General features: G+C 48.8%; 2 protein-coding genes across 2 annotated transcripts in view; both read right to left on the bottom strand.

Moving 5' to 3' along the window:
• The window catches only part of LOC130379591 (PDZ and LIM domain protein 3-like), an 11,711-nt gene extending 10,283 nt beyond the window's left edge, over positions 1-1,428 (bottom strand). Inside the window, exons 1-2 of the mRNA XM_056586528.1 lie at positions 1,274-1,428; positions 627-788 (exon numbers count right to left, since the gene is read on the bottom strand). Coding sequence (XP_056442503.1) covers positions 627-719 — 93 coding nt within the window. The 5' untranslated portion in view covers positions 720-788; positions 1,274-1,428. The remainder of the gene's footprint in view (positions 1-626; positions 789-1,273) is intronic.
• A 64-nt stretch (positions 1,429-1,492) lies between these two features.
• Positions 1,493-25,000, bottom strand: part of sorbs2a (sorbin and SH3 domain containing 2a) — a 49,224-nt gene continuing 25,716 nt past the window's right edge. The window contains exons 11-27 of the mRNA XM_056587248.1: positions 24,340-24,406; positions 23,271-23,321; positions 22,572-22,788; positions 21,923-22,037; positions 20,035-20,106; positions 17,403-17,459; positions 16,482-16,534; positions 14,986-15,164; positions 12,350-14,398; positions 11,657-11,736; positions 11,212-11,309; positions 10,566-10,680; positions 9,713-9,844; positions 8,960-9,154; positions 5,408-5,445; positions 4,964-5,070; positions 1,493-4,340 (exon numbers count right to left, since the gene is read on the bottom strand). Coding sequence (XP_056443223.1) covers positions 4,279-4,340; positions 4,964-5,070; positions 5,408-5,445; positions 8,960-9,154; positions 9,713-9,844; positions 10,566-10,680; positions 11,212-11,309; positions 11,657-11,736; positions 12,350-14,398; positions 14,986-15,164; positions 16,482-16,534; positions 17,403-17,459; positions 20,035-20,106; positions 21,923-22,037; positions 22,572-22,788; positions 23,271-23,321; positions 24,340-24,406 — 3,687 coding nt within the window. The 3' untranslated portion in view covers positions 1,493-4,278. The remainder of the gene's footprint in view (positions 4,341-4,963; positions 5,071-5,407; positions 5,446-8,959; positions 9,155-9,712; positions 9,845-10,565; positions 10,681-11,211; positions 11,310-11,656; positions 11,737-12,349; positions 14,399-14,985; positions 15,165-16,481; positions 16,535-17,402; positions 17,460-20,034; positions 20,107-21,922; positions 22,038-22,571; positions 22,789-23,270; positions 23,322-24,339; positions 24,407-25,000) is intronic.

Genomic DNA, 25,000 nt, shown 5'->3' with positions numbered 1-25,000 from the left:
ACAGGTGCAAGCCAGAAACATCTCCCAGTTACAGCCGTGGTCTGTCCAGAATGCAGGGAAGGGATGGCTGGCTGATTACAGAAACCATGTATTGTTATGATTGGCTTCCCAATTTTACAGATCACCATTTTAGGAATTAAAATCCTTGTGGCAGATATTTGTAAACGCTAAGAGTGGTTCACGAAAAAAGGAAAAGAAAAACCATAAAAAAAAATAAAAAGGCGAATTTTTACTTTGGGAAGAACTTTCCCACAGCAAAACAGAGTTGTTGAATGCACATTTAACGATCACCAGGGAATAATAAGGAAGGACGAAGAGGGAGATAAAGAAATTCTGAAATAGAAAAAACTGTCATGCAATCCACATTTTATGGACAGTTGTGAGAAGGCTATTTCTGTATCCACACATCATACATCCACACACTTGTATGGTCTTAAATGCACTCGCACAAATGCACGCACACACTCACACACCCACACCCACACACACCCACACCCACACCCACACACACACACACACACACACACACACAATGTATTCAAATACAGGCTTGCACACCCACAAACAGGCACAAATTTACAGACACACAGACACACAAACACAAACACACACACACTCACACTCACCCGGGAAACAGTCAGGGGCTGGTTGAAGTCTTTCCCGCCAGTCAGCCTGAACCCCCAAGGGGCCGGTCCGATCAGAACCAGGTTGAGTGGCATGTCCGTCTCTCTGTCTCTCCCTGGCACCAGGGACCTGTGGAGGTGCGTGTGTGTTGGCGGCCCGGCACCCTGTGGCGACCACAGTGAAAAGGCAAGGTTATGACTACACTGTGGAGATTCTGAACCAGCCGAGCGGTCCAAAGGAGGGGAGAAGGGAGGGGGGGCGGAGAGTTTTTTAACCCCACCCTAATTGTAAGGTCATTGGGCTGATTTAGCAAACACACTCATGTGCAGAGCTTTCCCTCCCTCCCCCTCAATGCTTCTCCAGAGCCTCGTTTTCAGCCTCGATGACATTTAAGCATTCTGATATAATGGTTTGGTTGAACATTTATCGTTCCATGCTTTCATTAGCTTAACGTGAGATTTGAACTAATTGATTTTTATTATTTTTCTTTTATTCTTTATTTCAAGGATAGCTCCTTGAGATGTACAATCTCATTTTCGAGGAGGACCTTACAAATAATGACAGTTTGATATTCGTAAATTGCATCTTCAAGCACATTAAGGTCGCATTTTTGTTGAGGTAGTGTAACGTAACGCAAGCAAGCCCCTACCTTCTCCTCCTTCTCCCCTAAGCCTAGCGGGGAGCTCCGGCCCTGGGACAAGTCTTCAGGGCAGTGTGGGCTCCCCTGGCTATGCTGGAAGGATCTCACCGCTCCTGTCCTTATTTGGTGTGGAGGTGCAGCGCCGCACGAGGGCTCTGGACCGTCTGTACGACACATTCCTCCTGCTCCCATTGATCTGGATGGAGCCCAGGTTCCTCCTCGCTTTACCGCCTATCTCATTATCATGCTCCCTTTGTCTCTATATCATTCTCTCTCTCTCTCTCTTTGTCTCTGTAAGATCACAACAGGAACTAGTGTCATGCTTCAATTCATTCATACTTAAACAGCTGTTGTGGACACTAAAAGGGGTGTCTGCGTTTTGTCTGTGACTTAGTTAAAAAAAAGTTATTTCCTCTACCTTCCGATCTTTTGATGTATCATCGTGGTGATTTACACAACGGCTTAGTTAGACACAGTCGTGGATAGAGGCAAACGGAACAAGTTTGAGTTCACTGTCACAGTGCTTTCAAGTCTGTCTGCGTTAAGGCAGTCGGTTATAACCACATCATCAATATAATCACGTATATCATCCTATAACACATCTTCATTCCCACCATAGTCTAAGTCCAGTAACATAAGCCTGATGAGAGAAAAGAGGGTAAAATAAATAATCAGCTTATGTTTTATTAGCAACAAAGCCCTATAAAACAATTCAACCAAAAGATTGTAGAAATTTTTCAGTCCAAGAATGCATTAAAACCCGTCATTTTTTAAATGAAATCATAGATTGAGCCCATAATAGAAGCTCATTACGAATTTCAAGTGTCGGTATGTTATCACTCCACACCCGTTTTAAATGCATTCTACAAGCTATATAAAGAACAGGATAAGTTCGTCACAATGATGTGCCTTATGTGCATACTCTCAAACAACTTCCAACTTGTAAGTATGGATCATGTTTTCATGAAGCCAAGACACAAAACATGGCGTTTTTTTGCATTTAGGAGGTTACATATGTATGTAATGTAGCGGACCCCAGTTGTGTGTATGCTCAATAAAGACCAAATCCAACATTAACATAGCAAGAAATAAGTGAATAGAAATGACTAAATGTAGTGACGGTAGCACCACGGATAAAGACAAGGACATGTGACGGAAGAATGAGAGGAAACCAAATATATTTGTGGGTGAGAAAAACGATGACTTTATAAAGCAGTGGTATGTTGGCCATTTCACAGCTCTCATACAAAAAGGCTTACAAAAAAAACACACGCACAACAGACACACACACACACACACACACACACACACACACACACACACACACACACACACACACACACACACACACACACACACACACACACACACACACACACACACACACAGTGATCTCACACCAAGATGAGCGTACAGGACGGAGCGATGTGAAGAAAACAATAATATGATTGAAAACAACAAAAATAAGGTGCTTAAACAATGGTTTGTTTTGTCAGTGTCCAATCCTATGTGAATAATAACCTTTAAAACAACAAAGCATATTAACTGGGCGCCAGAGGTCAGCATGCCCTGCAGCGTGCCACCATATGTTAAACATAAAACAACACAACGTAGCTGTCACACCCTAAGCCCTCAACGTTGGCTACAGTCAGCTCCGTTTCTGTCGCAATCTAATGAATGATACCGCATAATGTATTATTGGATGAAATGCTAATTCAACCTGCATCCGACAAAAATAAATATAGAATAAAAATCATAGGTCTGGTTGTGACATGAAATACATCATAGGCCCATAGCAACTCCGTCGGTTTACTTCCGCGTGTATGCATCTACCTAGAAAAAGATGCTCAGCTTACCGCTGTCAAAATATATTAAAAGCACACTTTACCTTAAGTCAATTGGATGAGAATCGAAGAACACACGGTTGGTACAAAGTGAACCCTTTTCTGGATGGACAAAATATCTACCGCGTAGTTGTATCAGCAACTGTTATAAATACATAAAAATTCGGTTATCTTTTTGCATAAAATTCCCAAAACATGATTCCTATACCCCGCCCCCTGAACTCCAAATGATATTTGCCAGTGTAGAGTTAATACACTGGGTGTGAAATATTAATAAAGGCTTAGGTCAATTCACGGAAGGGCATGAATCATAACATGAGGAGGAACAAAACGGCATAGAAAAAAGTATAAATGAAAAGCATGTTGGGAACCAGGCACACTGGTAGAAAACATCCACACATTTATATTCACTGCAGTCCTCATGTGGCTACAGTCAATACAAAGGGCTGATTCCAACATGTTATTTAACATTACTTTTGATTCATAATGGGTGGCAAGTTAACCGCATCCATCCTTCAACCGGACCACGCGACACGTTTAATGGCTGCAATGGGCATAATACAAAACAGACAGCACACATTAAAGGTTTCGGTGTACAAATAACGTACACAGAAAGCATCGTAATACTCGCCTCACTGATTCAAACTCTGTGACTGGATGGGACGGCGCCATCGTGAGGTTGTTTTTGGGATTAAAAACACTGAATGATGGAAATGTTGGTGTAGCAAAAATAAGAGGCCAAATGTGAACATACGTTGGCGGTTCACCGGAAGCTACAATACTTGCTGCGGAGTGAACCACCATAAATATAGTCAAACGAATACAGTGGACAAAAGGCACCCTGGGCGCAGCACTAATGACATCACTCTCCTGGACTGTCCTTTTGTCATTCTGTATCGCTGTCTCAGGGTCAAACGTGTGAAGGGTCACGGGTGGGTACACGAAGCTGGGGTGCACCGCCATACTCAAAATCAAAAACAGAACAAAATCGTTTGTCTCTCAGGCTGACGTTGGCGAGTTACAGCTGAAAGCTCAGTGTCTGTGTCCCCGCTGGATGGATCAAGGCCCCTCCTCGAGATGTGGTTCGCTGTGGGAATCGTGCTCGGCATCTTGAGTGGTTTGACGGTAAAAGGGGAAGAGGGCAAGGTTGTTGGCCGTCCGGTGGGGTAATTATAGCCGCTTCACGTAGTTCCCTGGGAAGGTTCCAAACTGCTTGCTCCGACGAGAAGTCCCTTTAGAAAAAAACAAAACAAACAGCAAAATTTGATTCAAATAAGAAATAAGAGCTGGAGAACTACCAGGTACTGCCAGGAATATAACACTGCTGCTGAGACACAGCAAGGCCCGCCAAGTACAATGCAATGCAAGGTTGGTTTTATTTCTAACATTATCCTATCAACACAGACATTTACATCGACTGTCTGGCGTTATAGTTGATTTGCCCCGGGTGTACTGTGGAGTGGGTAAGACTGTTTTATTAGCAGGCTAGTATTGCCCGTTGCCGTGCGCTGGCCTAGCACGAGCAAACGCGTTGAACACCAAGGCTAACTAGGGAATCAGGCCCTATGTCCAAAATTCCCGAACTACCCCTTTAAGGATAGTTTAAAAGTTAAACTACAGCACCCCCTGGTGGCAAATATACTAATGTTTGCTATTTATTGAAAGCTTGTACCCAAAGTCCAACATATTCTTTCCTTTAACTTACACAAGATGAAAAAAAAACACATGGTAATCCCCTAAATCAGTCCTTATGCGTCTTTTTGAAAGATCTGCAACCTCAAAGTGTACGACCATAGTCATACAAGCACGGTCTCTCTAAACAGAAGAAGGTGGAGGGGAGCTGGGAATTTCTTACCAACAAACCAGCCATCGTCACACTTCTCCATCACGTCCACGATGTCTCCTTCTCTGAGCTCCAGTTCGTCTTCGTTGCGAGGCAAGTAATTGTACAGGGCACGGAACCTGCAGTCACAGACGGAGGGTGGTTGGATTTACTAATCATGCATTCAGGAGGCGCTGTAATCCAAAGCGATTTACAGTGAATCCAGATACATTTCAGTAATGAGCTTGATTTAGGCATCTTGTTCAAGAATGCTTCCGGGCATTGGGATTCGAACCTGGAACTTCTTGGCAGGGAACCAAACACCCTACCCTACTGTCCCTGGTTATGATCTTGTAAGAAGCTGATTGTCAGTATGTGATATTACATAACATGACACTGTGAAAACATATTAATGTTATAGGGTTAGAGGAGATTTGAGTCTTTAATACGGCCCTAAGGAAACAGATGTTCACTTACGGATCTCCTCCGCCTTGGAGTGCATCTTGAAGGAATCGCTAAAGGAGACAAAGAGAAGTACGGAGAGAGAACAGTGAGAGAGAGAGTGAGAGAGAGAGAGAGAAAAAAAACATATTCATGAGTAAAAAATAAAGCCAGTTAATGCAGACAAAGTCAGACACATTTTCCAGAAATGGACATTGAAAGAACGACCACAACAGCATCCAACCAAGCAACAAACCAAAACAACCAAGCCTCGAAACCAACTACTCAGCAGAACGACTTCTCATTCCCCTAAAACACGGCCATCCCAACTACCATGCGCCATCCACGGACTACACCAACCCCTCAATGGATGTATGAGGCGTTAAGAGGTCATTGCGGTCACTGCACGTCAAGTAGGATTATACAGCACGGCCGGGTTTAGGACAGGACGACCTCCCCTACCCTTCGACCTCTTTCCATGGACAGGGGAGAGCTCCTGGCCGGGACGGGGCTACGAGGAGGTTTACCCTCCAGCACCGTCTCGTGGTGCTTATAGGCCGGCTGAAAGAACCAGAGATGCGACACACTCTTCAGGCACTTTGGACGGAGGGACGCGGAGGGCCCAAAACATCCAGACACAAAGCACAAACGCCAAAAAAACACACGTCATGCCGCGGAAAAAAATAAGACAATCTGTTCACAGAAGGGAGGCGTTAAAGACGGTCATCACACTCCAATCACATACACGCTTCAGGCGGCCATGTTCCTTCCTCCCGGGCACTTAGTGCTCGTCGACAACCTCCAACACCAGTCACTTTCACTAATGTTACCGGGCACACCACGTCAACACTCAACACTGTGTGTTACCTCAACGTTTAGAGACGCTAATAAATACTAGCCTTTCCAGGCCGGCGGTGTTATCAAACACTACCAGTGTTATCAACCGCTCATCCAAGCTCCAACAAGCAGCTTTACTGTACCTTGAGCTTGGCACACCTAGGCACTTGTCGGGGTGGGGTTGATGGAGTAGGAGGAGGATGAGGAGGATGAGGAGGAGATGGAGCGGGAGGTGGAGGTGAAGATGGAGGAGAAGGAGAGCAGGGTAGAGGAGGGGGAGGTGATGGCTGCATGTGTGAGGATTCCAAGGGTGGAGGAAGGGAGGAGCTCGGAGGAAGGGAGCCGGGGCAGATGGACTGCTTCGTTGGGTCCAGGTGTCGAGGTGGTGGTGGACTGAGAGGAGACGGGCGGAGGTGGGGATCGGGTGACGTGGTACAGGGGCTATCAGTTGGTTGAGGAGGAGAGCAAGAGGGAGCAGTGGTGAGGGCATTGATGGCGTCCCTATCGTCGCCATCAAGGAGGCAGGAGGAGAGAGGAGCTGCTGGTGGTGGCGTTAGCGCGGGCGACGAACAGAGGTGGAGGGGAGCGAGGGGTTTTAAAGAGGTCGGGCAGGCGGCAGCCTATAGGGAAGCAATGACACACATCCATCCTGATGAGATGAATCCTGGCGTGGGATCAGGGTTGAGGCAAAGGAGAGATTCTCCCCCCGGAATTATACAGCAGCTAAACTAACCGGGGACACAAATGACACAACTAGCAATTGACACACACATGATTCCCGTCACGTTCCCATAATGTGCTATGCAGAACCTCATCACAGCATTTTATAATCCACAAGTGTACGCCCACACGTCATGCTCTACCTTTTGGCCGTCGTGAGGCAATCTACTGTCGGCTTCTTCGTCACTGCCGCCTCCTTCCTCCTCTTCCTGAATAAAAAGCTCAATGCAGCCCTCTTCTGTGACGGTGGGCAGCCGGCCGGCCTCCACGTGGGGGTCGTCCCCGGGTTTCACAGGCTTTTTCCAACCGATAGACAGAGGCTCAATAGTAACCGGCTTGTGGCACTCTAGTCGAACGGCGCTCGTTGATTGGCCGACGGGCGACGCGCTAGCAGGGGGCCTCGCCTCGGACGAATCACGCTTGTCGTGCGATCTCCCGGCGAACGGCTCGGGCGACGAGCGCTCGACCGGGGACCACCTGGGGGCCTTCTCGTCGTCGTCGACGGTGACGAAGTCCAGAATCATGGACAGCAACAGTTCGTAAGGGTCGGCGTCCGGCGGTGTGGTTTCCGATAGTTCCTGGCTTTGTTCGACTATGCTCAGGTCTGAGCTGCCCCACCACTGTGCAACCTCTTTGGGCAAAGCCTCTGGCTCCACCTCAGTGCAAAACAACCGCCCCGACCCCGCCTGATAGGACGACGGCTGGGACCCTCGAGTGTTTTCAATGAAGGAGACGTTTAGAGCAGGTCTTGGGTAGGAAGGAGAGTGTGGAGGAGGAGGAGGAGGAGGAGGAGGAGGAGGAGGAAGAGGAAGAGGATTATGTCCTGTCCAAGCCTGATAGGTTGAAGGTTGGGGTGGTTGAGTTTTGTTAAACAAGGAGACACTGGATCTTGGGGAGGAAGGAGAGTGTGGTGGAGGAGGAGGAGGAGGAGGAGGAGGAGGAGGAGGAGGAGGAGGAGGAGGAGGAGGAGGAGGAGGAGGATATTGTCCGGTCCAAGCCTGATAGGCTGAAGGTTGAGGCAATTGAGTATTATTAAACAAGGAGACACTAGATCTGTGGGAGGAAGGGGAAAATGGAGGAGGAGGAGGAGGAGGAGGAGGAGGAGGAGGAGGAGGAGGAGGTGTGTGAGGTGGTGGTGGCTCAAAAGGCACCAGAGAGAAGTTCAAGTCTGGCATCGCTTGTCTGAACACGGGACTTGAATGGCCAGAGGAGGCTCGCCAGGGCGGAGCAGGTGGGCTGAAGCACCTCCTCGGGGGCGCAGGGGGGGGCGTTCTGGGCAGGGACACGAGGTGGTGGTGGGCGGGGAGTGGCGGAGGTGTGGGCGGGGGAGGGGTGCACGTTGTGCGGGGGGGCGTGTCCAGGGTGAGGGAGAGCCACTCGTTGGTGACGGCTTGCAGGTGGAGGGCTCTCTGGGCGGAGGGCGGTGGTAGCGGAGGGGTGGAGGGGGGGTGGTGGGGATGGGGAGGAGGCGGGAGGATGCAGGGAGGCTCCAGGAATTGAAAGAGGAAGAGAAAGAGAGGGGGAAGGCTTTAAAATAAATAGGGGAATAGAAAGCTTTGTGGTGTGACTGTTGGCTGTGTGTGTGTGTGTGTGTGTGTGTGTGTGTGTGTGTGTGTGTGTGTGTGTGTGTGTGTGTGTGTGTGTGTGTGTGTGTGTGTGTGTGTGTGTGTGTGTGTGTGTGTGTGTGTGTGTGTTAAACTCGCAGTCGAGCGAGATTGAGACCGCAGGCTATTATGGCCGGTATTTACTCTTTTCGTTTCTTTAAAATAATCTATCCGTTAACAAGTTGATTTAATCACTGACATTGGTAACCTTTGTTGATCCACTTAAACAACTTCAGAAAAATCATATTATCACCCAACTCCACCCAACTCAAATGTAAGAACACTGAAACTGTTGATATGATACTGGAATAGATAGGAGTTCAAACAATGTTCGACACGTCAAAGGTGTGAATGTGCGTGAATGGTGCTGTTTTTGTATTTCTGAAATTCCATTTTCACTGTACTTTTTACCAGCAACCTCGACTACCTTGGTGGGGGTGGAGCTGGGTGTCCTACTGCTGGGGTATCCGAGAGGATCCACGTGGTGGGCCGGGCTTCGGGATGGAGAGTGCTTGACGATGTCCACGTAGGAGACGGGGAAGATGCCCTGCTTGGTGCTGTCTGGGATCTTCCCCTCGTACCAGTTAGGATCCACCTGCCGCAGCAGCAACACTCTCTCGCCCTAGGGAGAGAGAGAGAGAGAGAGAGAGAGAGAGAGAGAGAGAGAGAGAGAGAGAGAGAGAGAGAGAGAGAGAGAGAGAGAGAGAGAGAGAGAGAGAGAGAGAGAGAGAGAGAGAGAGAGAGAGAGAGAGAGAGAGAGAGAGAGAGAGAGAGAGAGAGAGAGACATTCACACATACACATTGAAAAACACAGAGGCAAAGACACGAGGCTTGCACACACGCACGCAAGTACAAACACACAGGCAGACATGATTACAATTGTTTTGAAATATGCACAGATTCAGTGCAGAACTACAATAGTCTTTCAATGTAAACCTTATTGTATTTTGCACATAGCCACAACTTTTTCATCAACCAGCAACCTCCAGATATATTTAATCAAGCCACTGGATCAGGCCTTAGGCCCAATCCCATTTCTACCCCTTACGCCTTCCCCTTACCCCTTCCCCTTATCCCTTCAAAACAAGGGGGAGGGGTAAGGGGAAGGGGTAAGGGCTAGAAATGGGATTGGGCCTAAGTTTGCAGCATCTGAGCAGCAAACACACGGAGACGCGCATACCTTTCTGAGCGAGAGCTCCACGTTGGTGTCTGCGTTGAAGTTGTAGCGGGCCACGGCTTCGCCCATCTCCCGGACCTTGGCGGGCGGGGGGGGCCTGGCGGGCTGCTGCTGCCTCTCCGACGAGGGCATCTTCTACCGACCGAGCACACGTAGGTTCAGCATGCTACCCAGGCAAATTAATACGCATTGATATTCTCATGAAGAGGACTTTTTGATGTTTATAAAATGATCTTTATTGGGCTATCGATACTGTGTGTGAGGCGCTTAACGTCCAAACAAAAATGGATTTTGCATCGGTGCCAAGCTTTTGAAAATGCACGATGTTTGCACAGTTTAAAATTCCCATCAGCACACTCCCTTTACAAAGGCCATCGTTCACACTGTACTAAAACAACAGCAGCCGAAGGGCGGTACCACTTTGTTTCAGGGAACAGAGACACAAATGATACGTTCCAACCATGCAGCCTCTTCACAAAGAAAATTGGTTTGAACAGAAAAGGCATTAAAGTGAATGATGATGTTTTTGTACAGTTTGTTGATGTGGTTGCTTTGGGTTTGACCTGTTCTTATTGTAATAGATAGTCATGTATTTTATAAACACACTTAAAGACGATTGACTCGTCTCTATCAACGATACCTATGCAGCCCTACGTAAATAACATGATGGCATGACCTCTATGATCTACGATTGACCATACACAACACGCACACAAGAATACACACTCAAAAGCGAGTGTAAAAGCGAATGCAAAAATGATCTCCACCTCTGAACAAACGCACACACACACACACACACACACACACACACATGCGCACACGCACACACACAGACAAACAAAAGAGTCTGACTTACCTCTACATAGGAGATGGGGAAGATGCCCGTCCGGCCGCGGTGCTCCCCCTCATACCAGTTGTTGTCTATCTGCCGCACGATGTTCACCGCGTCTCCTTTCTTGAACGTCAGCTCCCTGTCAAACAGCCCCATTACGTCACCCTCCTCTCTCCGTCTCCCGTCACCCCCCCCCCCAAACCCCCGGCCACCCATGTCACCCAACACACATGCGGAAGAGACGCCCGATACGCACACCCACCCGTGGCATTTGGTTCTTGGCTCCCACCACTTTGCTTTGAACTTTTCGTCTCAAACAGCGGAGGTTACGTAAAAACAATAATAACAACAATGATGCAGCCAATAAAATGTGTGTTTCAGTAGCCGTGATGTTTTTCCTTTTAATTTCAAAACATTCAGTTTTGGCCAAGCAAAAATCTAGCAAAGCATGACAGTAAAGTAAAGTCAGTTCGATTTGAATCAGGCAGGCGAACATACAGGTTGTTTACAGGTTGTACAAGCATTCAGCAATAAAAGCTTCAAAACAAGGTTTTGAAGATTCCAAGGAGCTAATGCATCAGGCAGCACTTGGAAAGTCATGCTTTACAACGCAAGCCAGTTTTTTTCCACACGAATGTACTGTACTGTACATGGCCGGTCCTGTACTCACTTAGCAGATTGGGCCTTAAAGTCATAAATGGCTCTGGCCGGCTGTTTCTGGTGGAGGAGAGAGAAGAGAATAAGTTGTGTCATCTGCTTATGGGAGACCTGGGAGAGGAGAGCGAGAGATAGCGAGAGACAGACAGAGAGAGAGAGAGCCAGCGTGGATTTCATCACGTATTAAAAATGGGCCTTTACATATATTCACATATAAATATTCTTCTTCAAGAAGATCAAACACATCAAATGAGCAGTGCAAAATTCCAAAAGTCAACCGTAAATCAGACAAGATTAAATGATTTACTTTGATTACAATCCCAAGATCAAAGATCACCAAGATATATTAAAGCAATATCCATTCAAATAAGATCCCACACGAAGCCCCACCATCTTAACGAATGGACTTCCCGATTGCAGGATAACCAGAGTATGATACAGTGAAGGGGCCAGTATACCTCTCTCTCGGGGGTGGCCCTCCTCCCTTGCGGTGTGTGGTGTCCATCAGTGGTGGAGTAGCCTCTGGAGACGTCCTGGTCTGGAGAGGGTGGAGAGGAGGATAAAGGAGGAGAGTTACTAAGCGGTTATGATGGAGTGAATCATGCTGCTGAATGGGAAGGGGGCTCGGCCAGTCCACCACAGGGAACATGAAGGGCACGGGAAGGTTGGTACTGAAAATGAAAATAGTTTGTTTTATTGCCATTTCGACAACACAAATATTTTTCACTCACAGGAATGCATGCATCTGACCAAACGGCAGGCAAAATTATATTGGTTGAAACCGCCACATTTAAAACATCACAATAGAAACGATAATTGTAGAATGAGGGGGAAGAAAAACAACCAAAAGAGGAAACGATTTGAAGGTTCAACGCAATGCAGAACAAAATTAAACAAACTACAAAAAAAGATGTTTTTTTTGCAACCACATCACACGGATGACACATACAGCAGGCGGGAGCCGATGGTATGAGGCAAGCAGGTGTTCCACAAGACTCTCCAGAAACACAAATGGATGTTTTGCTGACTGCCGCGGGATGAGGTCATGGGCGGACGCAAAGCAGCACTGGGCAGCACATTCAGGCAGGGAGACGTGAAGGGCCTTCATCTTGTCCTGGGTGAACCGTGTGTACTTCGAGTTGGTCGTCCACCTGAGTAACAGAGAATGTTTCCGTTGCCCCGCTCCTCTCCGTAATCGTTGTTGTTCGCCGTGTCCGGCGAGTGCTGGCGGCTGTAGCAGGCGCTGATGGGCGACTGCATCCGCGGCGACTGTATCCGGGGCGACTGTATCCGCGGCGACTGTATCCGCGGCGAGGAGGTGTCTCGCCGGTACGAGGAGGCGTACCCCGCGGGGCACCCGTCGGGGTCCCCGGCGTTGGAGGAGCTCCCGTCCAGGCGACACCTCTGCCGGCCCCGCAGCGAGGAGCTCCTCTCCGGGACGTCCGGGAGCAGCTCGGCCAGCATCCTCCGCAGGACGCCGTCGTCGGGGGCCCGGCCCCCGTGGTGGCCCCTCTCCGCCTGGAGGTGCTCGTAGATGTCCCTCAGGGCGGCGTCCAGTGCGTCGTAAATAGCCTCTTTGGACTTGGGTCTGCCGCTCCGGCCTCCGCCCCCGCCGCCGCTGCTCCTCCTCGTCGAAGGAGGAGAGCCCTTTTTCCTGCGGAAAGGCACGGGGCTGACCAGGAAGGCCAGCTTGGCCATGGCCTGCTGCGACTGGGAGGTGTGGGCGGGGGGCCGGCTGTCGCGGCTCCTCGGCTCCAGCTGCAGGGGCTGCTGCTGGGGGAGGGAGGGCCTCTGGCGCTCCTGGCGGGCGCGCTCCCGCTCGTGGCGCAGCATGGTGGTGAAGCGGGTGTAGGAGGCCGGGCAGCGGCCCTTGCAGGAGCTGATGAGGTGGCGGTGCTGGTAGCCCTGGCTCTGGCCCAGGCTCTGGTGGCCGGGCTGGTGGTGGTGGTGGTGGTGGTGGTGGTGCAGCAGGCCGTGGTGGTGGCGCAGCTGGTGGTGCAGCGCTGTGGAGCCGTACAGGCTCTCGGTGGAGGTGAGGGAGCAGTGGTCCAGGTCGCTCTCGCTGCAGAATGACGAGCCCTCCACGGGGATGAAGTCGCTGAGGTCCGAGGCCACCGCGTCCTGCTCGCTGTCAGAGTACTCCGGGTGGGCCCGCTGGCCCTGGGGCACGGCGCGGGCCGCCGCGAAGGAGCCGCGCGCCACGCGGTCGGGCTCGGGCCCCGCGCGGGGCTGGCCCTCCGGCGGGCTGCGGAGCGGGCGCGGTACGTCGGCGGCGGTGGCCCGCGGCGATGTGACGGCGGCAGCGGCGGAGCCGGAGCCGCCGTTCACGCCGTTGCCGCCGTTCACGCCGTTGCCGAGGTCCTCCTCCAGCAGGGACTCGATGGAGAAGCGGCGCTTGGGGTAGACGGGCGTGGCCCCTCCCCCGCTGCTGGCCAGCGACGAGGAGCCGCCCGGCGTGTTGGTGCCCGACGGGCCCTCGCCGTCCCCCAGGTTGGGCATGGACTTGGACTTCTGGATCAGCTGCTCGTACTCGGAGATGCGGCTGGGCACCACGTCGCGCGGCACGTCCCCGCCGCCGGTCGGCGTCCAGGGGAAGAGGTGCTGGCGGAGGAGGTGCGGCTGGCCCTCCAGCTCCAGGATGCGGGCGCGCACCGAGCGGATGACCTCCGACGGGATGAGCTGGGCGCGGTCGATGTGGTGCATCTTGCGGTACAGCTGCAGGAAGCCCGGCGAGTCGTGCGCGCGGCGGCGGTGGGGGCGGGGCAGGGAGCCCGTGGAGGACCCGTTGCCGGGGGCGCCCGAGGGCCCGCCGCCGTCGCACAGCAACGAGCCGACGCTCTCCGAGCGGGCCGCGCCGGCCCCGCCCGAGCCGGGGAGCCCGTCGTTGAGCAGGTCGTCGCAGCTGCGCGACCGCAGCTTGCCCGGCGCGGCCGGGACGGGCGGGGCGGGTGGGTCCTCCGACCCGCTCCAGGTCTCCATCTCCTCCTGCCCCTCCTCCTCCAGCCGCCGCCGGTGGTTCTCCGGCCGGCGGCGCTTCAGACAGCCCGAGCCTCTGGAGGAGGAGCGGCTGCCGTCCGGGCTGCCGTCCCGCCGCGTGGGGCTAGCGTCGGGGCGCCGCGGGGGCGTGAGACAGGGGGCGTGGGGCTTGGGGGGAGCCGGGGAGGTCTCACGGGGGGAGTACATGGCGCATGCGTCCCCACCTTTCAGACGTCCCGACGCACAGCCGCGTAAGAAGGAGAAGAAGAAGAAGAGGGGTGGGAGAGAGCGGCGATGAACCATGCCAGAGGAAGAGGAGAAGGCAGAAAGAGTGTTAGAAGAGGAAGGGCGGGCATGTTAAAGAACCTCAGACAATACAAGTCGGAAATGCAGAGTATCTGCTTTATCCTGGTCGAATGCTCACGCAGGGAGCCTGAGAGCAAGCATCCCGGCGCAGCCTTTCATTCCCTGCACAACTGAATGGTTATAACTGGTTGATATATCTGATATATTCTGGAACTGCAGATGACCCTTGCTCGGAATGCTCGAAAAAACAAGAGGAAAAGAAAACGTGTAGGAGGGAGAAAGAAGAAAGTGAGAGGGCGAGACATACAGCCAGACAGAAATGGCAAATTACTAGAAAAAAGATGTGTGAGTGCACTTGTGTGTCTGTAAGAGTATGTGTCTCTCTGTGAACCCATGCTTGAAAGTGTAAATTTGTCTTTTTGTGTGCGTGCACCTGTGTGTATGCGTGCGTGAATGTGTGCGTTCGTACATGTGCATGTGCATATGTGTGTGCGCCTGGCCTCACCCTTAGGTCTGGAGGGAGAGGAAGGAGAGGAGTGGGCGGAGGGCTTCCTCAGGGTGCTGGCTCTGGACGAGTCCGGGGGTTTGGGGGAGACCGCCGCAGATCTCCTCTGGTCGGACGGGTTGTTGGCAAGGGAGGCAGAGGGCTCAGACTTCCTCCGCTTCCTGTAGTCGCCGGCCGCGCTGTAAAGCCCAGAGGAGGAAGGGGGGGAAGCAGCGGTCGCTGTTACTGCTGCTCCACCGGGACAATTAACACTGCCTATTCCGGTCCTCACTGCCATAGCCCTGCATCTGGAGCAGCCAACCCTGCACTGCTGGAGGCTGGAGGGTGAGCTCACGTGCCAGATTGCTGTATGCACCAGTCATGCAGACATATGATGCGGCCGAACAGGCATAGAACGTCAGTGCATTCTGCACAGAGAAAGACAGGCAGTTATTACGGGCCAAATGCCTTGACTGAGGCTTGGGTGAAATGGTATATATTTGATAGTAGTAATAATAATGAATGAAATAAATATAGCATATTTTTTGAGAACCCAATTTTATTATGTAGTAAATATGTATCTACATACAGACACGTGTATGTGGAACAAATGTCAGCCTGCCAGACATAATTTAATAATTAATTCATCCAATAATCATTTACAAATCCTCCCAAAAATAATTGTAATTCAGTCAGTAACATCTGTTGTTTGTCCAAATATATAAATACATAAAAGGAAGGATATGTGTCTGGCAGCTCTCCTAATAGGACCATGAGCAAGCTCCCTCAGCGTCTCGATCGTCCACGCGCCACATGTCTTACTCATCCCCATGTGCTGTGGCTGCGTGTGCCGCTGTTGCCTTTCACGGTTAGTACGCATGACATTAGCATAGGGGGGGGGGGGGGGGGGGGGGGGACCGACAGAATCAATAGGATGACTGACTTAATGTATTCCACTCAGAGATGGAGTAGGTGGTGGTGGGGGTGAGTGTGGTGGAAGGCTGTCTTCACAGCAGTGACTACCGGGATTCACAGATAAACCCAGAGTGACCCGAGCGTGAAGCACTGCAGGTTGCACGCGCACACGCACACACACAAACACACACACACACGCCCGAGCAGAGAGAGAAAGAGAATGAGATAGAGTGAAAGAGAAAGAGAGAGAGAGAGAGAGAGAGAGAGAGAGAGAGAGAGAGAGAGAGAGAGAGAGAGAGAGAGAGAGAGAGAGAGAGAGAGTACGCAAGCAAACGGACGCAACACTGCAGCACAATAGGGCCCACTACTGTTAAGGAGAGAGAGGAGAGAGAGAGAGAGAGAGAGAGAGAGAGAGAGAGGGAGAGGAGAGAAAGAGGGGGAAGGGGGTGTGCCTTACTGTGTGTGTGTGTGTGTGTGTGTGACCGCATGCAGCTGTATGTGTACGCGTGTGCGTGTGTGTGTGTGTGTGTGTGTGTGTGTGTGTGTGTGTGTGCTCCGAGCAGCAGGGGGGGTGGGGGTATAATAAAGGAGATAAAGCTTACCTCGCGGGTCTCTCCGGTGCCTTAGTGTCAGCCGGAGCGATGTGCAGAGAGGTCTTCACGAGCAGCACACACAGACAAACACACACACACACACGCACAAGGAGAGGAGGAGGAGAACAAGGAGGAGGAGAGCGATGAAGCCGACATGAACAAAGACCCCGACACCGAGCAGGCTGCTCCTAATGCTCGCTCACTAGCTTTTGTTGCTGTGTCACACTCAAAAGAGTCCCCCCTCCCCGGCAGTAAGGTATCAAATGGATGAGATGGGTTCCACGTTGGAGCACCTGAGCTGGGTGGGAGAGATATGGGTGTGAAGACGCACTTTTACTTTGGTGTCTTTGCGAGTTTTCTGTATTTTTGTTGGGGGGGAGGGGGGATTCTCTGAAGGATGACATGAACCTATGATAGCACAATGATATGAGAGTCAAGCTTTGGATGTGGATGTTCAACTCAGAAAATCTCAGAAAGGAGTAAAGTGGAATGGGTGTCGTGTATATTTCCTGTGTACTAATATGCTACTGCATTGGGTTTGCACACCAATGGTAATTAAATGTACTATAGTAATATAATACATTGATAAAATACAGTTTGAACAAAAAATTATGGATGTGATTTCATAATATTAATACAAAGATATATTTATCGATGTGGATACAATTGAACTAAAAGCCATCAGTGTCATCATAGTGTCAGTGTCATCATAACAAAAAAGTGTCACCAGAAACACCTTGCAGCAAATGGTTGGCAAATGTAGATGAGACAACGTGAGAATGCCGATAGATAACAGGTATCCATCGATAGTAAAATAATGACAATGACAACACATTCCCTCCTCCACATTGTGTACGTCTCAACAAGTTAGGATTAGCATATCCTTGCTGGCAGTGCTAATGGGAGCGCACCAAGACATGTGATGATTACCTCCATATGCTGGCGGGTGGAGACTGCTGGATTATAATCCAGACGCTTTTTAGGAGGCTTGAGGCCCAAGTGGCAGCAGTGAGGAGTATGATAAGGAGGAGGAGGTGGAGGAGGAAGAGGAGCAGGAGGGAAAGCAGGTAGGTGACGATGAGGTGAAGGAGGATAAGCGGTGGTCATGAGGAGAAACCAAAAAAAAAAATCATGTGAGAACCAGTTAGAGATGTTTGGTCAAACAGTAACACACCACCCTATGATTCTATGAACACATAAATACTCAAAGATTAGCAGTAACATTTCCCAAACTATGGCTACACTGTGGAGTCCCAGTTCATAAACGACTATATAGTTAACAGCTAGATGTATAATTGCTAAGGGTGCTCCAATCAGGTAACGATCAAGGGGTATTTTTCATTTTGTGTAGCATTATTTATTTATTAAACTACAACATTCTATATTATATATTACAATTAGAGCTGAGAAGCTATCATGAATTGACAACTGTTTATTTATGAGCAGCATGTTCAACAAATTCAACTGACCGTTAAAGCCATTTTAGCAGTGTCGAAGAATTGTCCTGTGTGTTTTGCGCTAATTGATCGGCATCTGATCATCATTTATAGAAACAACAAATTGAACTATTAAAGTGATGATCACTCGGAGCACCCTTAATAATTGCAATGCAAATATAATGCAATTTAGGTAACTGGCACACACATTCAAACACCTGTCCCTCTCTTCTGTTGTCTATCAAAATACCACAATACTCAACTGTCTCCTCACAGTTCTAGCATAAAGAACATAGCATAATGAAGTACATACTAACATTACCTGTTAACTTTAAAATTTAAAAGTGTTAAAGAGCACACACACAAACACACACGGTGCTAGAAGCTACGTTATTTACACAAGCACACACAAATGTGCTACAAACTAAAAAAGACACACACACACACACACGCAAGCATGCAGAGTGTAGGATAGCAACGGTTTAGCAGAAGGAGCAGATAAAAGGATAGGCGTGTTGGATGGAGAGTGCACTCAAGCAGCAGTTGTTTAGTTTTGGTTCACAAGTGCAGATCAACTCCAGCAAGGATCAAGTCCTTCAAAAGGTAAAGCCTGTTGTTCTACCCACCCCAGAACTGTTTTGAACGTTCTGGTTCTAGTCGTTCCCCCATGGAGTGGGGACAAAGGGTGAGTTTGTATTCATTTTACAGGCTTATTCAGTGAGGTGTAACACTGAGTATATTGACGGTAGAAATATGACAATATAACCCAACAACCCTGGTGAATAGTGCTATTTCACATTTCTAGCTGAATATTGAGAAGAAAAGCCTTGGAGTCACGTACTGACACTGTACTCCAGCATGGACACAGAGGAGCTGCCCCCAACACACTCGCTTCATCAGTCAACTTAGGCAGGCAGTCATTTGAATCCAGCAGAGGGCACTCAAGGCTCAATACTCGTAAATCATATCCCTAACCCAGCAGGATTGAAAATAACAAAATGTATTAAAGGTCATTGTGTAGAATCTAGTAGCAACTAGTGGTGTGGTTGCAGATTGCAACCATCTGAATATCCCCCCAACAGAAACATACTTTATATTCTGTTGCTTCCACGCTGAGCTGTGTGATTGTTGATGCTGGGCACCAACATGACATGAAGACAAGAGTTTCACAATTTAAGATCCCGTGTCTAGCATTTAGCAGCTTCTCGGATAGAAAGTAGAACAGCAGGGTGAGTGTGCGTGTGGGGATTTGGGGATTCCCTCGAGCATGTGTATGTTCTGGGCTACTGTTGAAAAATGCCGGTGAATTTTCTACAGTAGCACATGGCGACCTCAGCGGAAGAGGATCCGCTCCCTATGCAGGTATAAAGAGCTAATCTTAAGGTAATCACAAACACGATTCCTATTTTCATTGGAATATACCTTAATTAAAACACACTTATGAATATTTTACCCCATCCCTGCCAAGTCCATTCCCCTTGATGCCACTTTATTCAACACACTGGCCCTTTCAAATAACAAACTTCATTAACGATTGGCACACGGCCAAGAGCCAACAGTTCTTTCTATTTTATAAAGGACAACATCAGGTCATTGGCCCGTGAACAAACAATTTCAAAGAAGAAGAAAAAATATTCACTCCATTTTCTTTCCTCTTGTTTGAACATTCTGTTATTGTTTGCCACGAGACTAAACAACCCAGGAACAGAAGAAACAAAAAAATAACACACCCTCCCTCTCAAAAAGGCTGAGGGGGGGGGTGGTTAGGAGAGGCGGGGAGGAGGGGGGTGAGGGGTCACAGCACTCAACAGTACCTCATGCCCAAGCAACTACAGTCTCACACCTTTCTACTGGTGCAAAACACAAAATAAAGAAGATAAAAACACATGTGGGTGGGTGGATATAGACAGTGTACACCTAGGGCAGGCTGTGGTTTCAGAGAGAGAGAGAGAGAGAGAGAGAGAGAGAGAGAGAGAGAGAGAGAGAGAGAGAGAGAGAGAGAGAGAGAGAGAGAGAGAGAGAGAGAGAGAGAGAGAGAGAGAGAGAGAGAGTGAGAGAGAGAGAGAGAGAGAGAGAGAGGGAGAGAGAGAGAGAGAGAGAGAGGTTGACTAAAGCCCCCAACTTACCGGTCTCCCAAACTCAAGCTCTGAAAAGAACTTAAACCAAGGCTCGTTCTCTAAATCTATATCATCAAAGGTCTGAGGGAGAGGCCGGCCAGCAACATGTTTAGGAGGAGGAAGAACAACGACAGAGAGAGGGAGAGAGAGAGAAAGAGAGAGGGATGAAGTTCATGGTTAAGATCGGACTGGTGATGCTGAGGGTTTGGAGGAGAATGTCAGTATAGAAATGGAAGGTTACCGTCAATAATTGGCAAGGCTTTGAAAACAAATCACCCACAATTTATGGTTGACGGTTCAACAAGGAATTGAAGCAGAGGGATAACAAGAATAGTTGCTGCAGCTGCCAGTTATATCACGCTGACTGCCCATGGAGATTGTATATCAATGGGGATAATGAGCAACGCTTCCAGAGAGGGCTTTGTTCAGTCTCATCTCTGTGGCCTGACAGCCTCACCTCACCCATCCACCTCAGTGGTAAGAAAGATAATCTGAGAAAATACACACAGGGTCTTGCAAACATTTCTTGCTTAGTTCTGATAGCAAGCGTACCAAGACAAATTCCTCCTGTGTTAATACCTTCTGTGTGACCCTTACTCGGCCAACAAACACATTCCGATTCTACTGGCACCGACTGGCACTGCAATTATGTATTTCATTTCATGACCTTTTTATCATATCATACAATGAATGGTCAAACCATTACACAGCCATTTTAAATCATCACAGGTTTAACCGACTTGGCTGTAACATCTGTTCTTTTCAGCGCCCATGTTCAAGGAAAATGCTATAGAAACATCTTCATTTATCAGACGTTGTGGCACTAAACGCTTACAGCTACTTCCAATGTGCAGCTGTGGCGCATGTTTGTCTTGCCGCTCTCAGTGAGTTTTAATGCTAGCTTGGACGGGAACCCAGAATCAGTGAGTCACCAGTGCCTGAATGTTACTGGGCCATTACATTTGACTTGCAAAGCAGAGACCTTAAGCACAGAGACATGGATGAATCACGGTTGGTATACTAAGGGGGCTTTGTGTTAAGACTGTACGGAAAGCGCCGGCCCATTTAAATATAGGGAAATTCCCGGAGATGATTGGTTAACTTCCGATCTCTGATGGACATTAAGTGTGTCTCACCGATCGCTGGATGTGCGTTAGAGTGGACATATAGCGCGTTGGTTTTAAGTGATGCACTATTTATCCTGTTGTACAAGGCATTTTGCTACAAATTATTAACTGCACATGAAGCAAATGGGCCAAATAACACACCCACACATAGAGATCTACGTTTACTGCCATTTGGCTAAAAGCCATTTCCCCTTCACAGGTGATTTACATAGCAGAAGAATAAGATAAATGGATTATTAATGTAACGGCTCTGAAACACTCTGTCTTCTCTGCCTGTGTCTGTGCCAGTGCTGGCTCCTTCCTACCACCTAATCAAACTTGGAAACACCCTCCCCATATTTTTTTACTACGATGGTTTGTATTCAAGGATGACGTTTGGCGTCATAGACGTCTAGAAGGTGTCCACAGGGGGTCTGAATCAAAACATAAATGGGTAAACTAAACGGGACCCATTTCTGCATTTTCAGTAAAGCATTAGAGACAATTGTACGTTTACTTATAGTTGAATTCAAGACGGAATTAATGGAATGGACTTGTGATTTTATGGACAATAAATGGCTTGAGAGAAAATGGGGGAAATAAGAAAAAAATAAAAAAGCAGATTCCAGATCAATGATCCAACAGAAAGGTGTACAGGAGGAGCTCGGGACAGCAAGGATTAATGTGATGCTCCTCCGATACACCTCTCTGCATTGAGTCAAGGAGGAGCTGGGATGTACAGGAGGGATGAGGGGATGTGTACCTGGACATCACAGCGTTACAATACTTACTGGTCTCTCTTGTGCCAATATGGAGGACTTCCCTGGCTCATACTCAAATATGCTCTTGGGCTCTGCCCTGTACTTCCTGGTGTCCACCTTCCTGTCCGGGGGCCCCCACTGGTTCCTAGGGGACAACATGGACCACAATGTTAAGACAAAGCTTGTGTGACCGACCGACATATTGAGAAAGATCTTATGACAGATAGGAGTATGTTATAGGCAGGTATGTAAATGTGCAAAGAGGCATATGCACAGACAGATAAGACATACAGACAGGCAGGTAGGCATATACACAGAAACACATACACACAGACAGGTAGGCATAGAGATTCAGATAGACATACAGACAGACAGGTAGGCAGACGTTCAGAGAGACATACAGACAGACAGGTAGGCAGATATATAATGAGACATACAGATAGGTAGGCAGACTGACCGACAGACAGACAGACATACAGACATACAGACACACCGACGGACAAACAGGCAGATAAATATAGACCTAGAGACTTCAAAGCAAGGCGCGTCACCATGTCAACCCAACACACACACACACACACACACACACACACACACACACACACACACACACACACACACACACACACACACACACACACACACACACACACACACACACACACACAACAGCCCCTACATGTCGTGGGACTCCTTCTCCCGGTCGCTGTCCCGGGTCCTCAGCTGGAGGAGGGAGGGCATGGGTGGAGGCGGCGGGGGAGGCGCGGGGGACGGAGGGGGCTCCCGGGGGCCCAGGGTCCCCGGCTCACCCGACGGGCTCTTGGCCAGGGGCCGGTAGGTGTGTGTCCTGGGGGGAGGGTGGGCCATGGTAGGGTCCGTGGACATGCTGTGGGCCTCTGTGATGGAAGGATGACGTTTTATCAATCACTAGTATTTTACAGCAGACGAGGTGGAGACGAGGAGAGACGGAGACACAGCCTCACATCAGAGATTTTCTCTAAAAATCTGAGTTAAAGGTGACTAGCGTGTGTGATTAGCCGTTACAAGCTGTTTTGGGAATCTGCCTCTTCTGACATCCCACGTGTCCATCTAGATGTGTGCTGGATGGATCAGTCTACCAGCTTACCCAGTGGACTTTAGCAAACATTGCTAATCTATCCATCATACATCTAGGTGGACACGCCCACTTGAGATGTCAGAGGAGGCCGATTTTCAAAACGGCTTGTAACGGCTAATCACACTCACACCTGGTGGTCGCCTTTAAGGAAGAATGTGTCACATTTAAGGAAGCTAATGCATTGGAATACAGCCTTGTTTAGTTTACCCGATGGAGAAAAACACACAGGCACACATTTCAGGACAATCATTAGTGTTGTACCGTTGTTTATCAAGGCGTACGTGGCGTTGTAGGTATCTGAATAATCGTCGTCTGTGGAAAGAAGAGACAGCAGCTGTCAATAGCTGCACAAAAAGACCTCTGAATATACACATGCTCACACCACAAGGCTACACGCACATCTGCTGGGCTCACCACTCCTGTTCATGGCACAGTGCGTCAACGATTTAAACCAAGATTTTCACAGTTCTTACTGACATTAACACCCTTCAAATATATAAATGTATTATTATTATATTTTTGCCCATTTTCAAATGCCCCATAAGTAATCCAGATATAACAAAAAACAAGGTCACACTGTCATTCTATTGGTCCACATGAGTTTTCCGCAGAACATAGATAAGAGTCATAACATAGATAAGACTCTGCTACAACTAGGAAACTATGTAGACAGCAATTAAGAAGTAACGAGATATACACAAACTAAATAAACACAGGTCTGTAAGTAGCCGTGTGCGTGCGTACGTTTGAAGACAAGTATGCATCAAAAATGTGCAAGCACATCGGTGCGCTAGTGTGACAGTGAATGTGCGAAATGGAACAAACAAGCTTTGTATTGACGATCTGATTTAGTGAAGCCTAAAGCAATACCACAGGCTTCCCAGGCCACCTCACTATCAATTAAATATGATTTCATCCAAACCCACCGCCTCTGCATCACACTCTCTTTCTCTCTCCCTCCCTCCCTCTTTTTTTCTCCCTCCCTCTTTTTCTCTCTCTCCCTCTTCCTCTATCTCTCTCTCTCCAGCGTAATGAGATTTGGCACTAATGTACCTCTTCTCCAAAAGAGAGCTGTCACGCACGCACACACAAACACAAACAAACATACACACCTCCATAAAATGACAATACAATACATTCAGCATTTGGTTACTCTTGTCTAAACATACATTGAGTACATACAGTGCATACTTGAAAGCACATGTGGTGCATAACCCCCCCCACCCCCCCAAACAACAGGACAAACCGACATAGCAGAGTGGAATAAGCCTATGGAGCTGTATAGGAATGGCTCCTCCTCTGTGCTACACACACAACCACTCCGTCCTACCTGCTTTGTGGACCATGTGGATCTGCTTGAACATGGTCTTGTACCAGTCCTTGGGCCGGTCCACTGTCTGTAGGGGACAAAGACTTGGTCACATGACTTTCTGTTTGACATCATGTTGTCAGTCCGATAACAGGACACCCCAGAGCAGTCTTTTCACTTAGATGACAGGTCAATGATTACTAGATGTTAGTTACTTTCATCTATAACATGATTGGTGTTTTATCAGCTTAATCAGCTGAAATGCTAATATTTGAGCATACTGTTTTTGTGTTCAACCATCTGGTAGATGATTGTATTTTGTCGTCAATGTTGGGTTTGTAACACATTATTTGGGAACTGTTAAAAGGCAGAGGAGTCTTGTTAATGAAAAATAATGCCATCCCTTGGACATTTATTGGCCAATCAGGATCGACTATCCAACAATACTGTTGGACGAAGGGGAAGTTAATCTGTTGGCAGTGGGAGGACATCGGACACCGTTCCCGCTCGACTGGAAGAAAAGGGAGGCATTTAAAGAGCAGAGAAAGGCAGTCTGTATGACCAGTATGGCCCCAGATGGCACTGGGCTGGCCGGCAGGAACAACCAATTACTGCAGCGCTCGCTATGGTTACCCACCAGAGAAGCCGCAAAAATGCTAACTCTGACACTGAGCATCTGTGT

The sequence above is a fragment of the Gadus chalcogrammus genome, chromosome 3 (assembly GCF_026213295.1).
Source record: "Gadus chalcogrammus isolate NIFS_2021 chromosome 3, NIFS_Gcha_1.0, whole genome shotgun sequence".
Classification (NCBI taxonomy): Eukaryota; Metazoa; Chordata; class Actinopteri; order Gadiformes; family Gadidae; genus Gadus; species Gadus chalcogrammus.
Note: the sequence above shows the minus strand (reverse complement) of the source record. Positions and strands in the feature narration are given on the sequence as shown.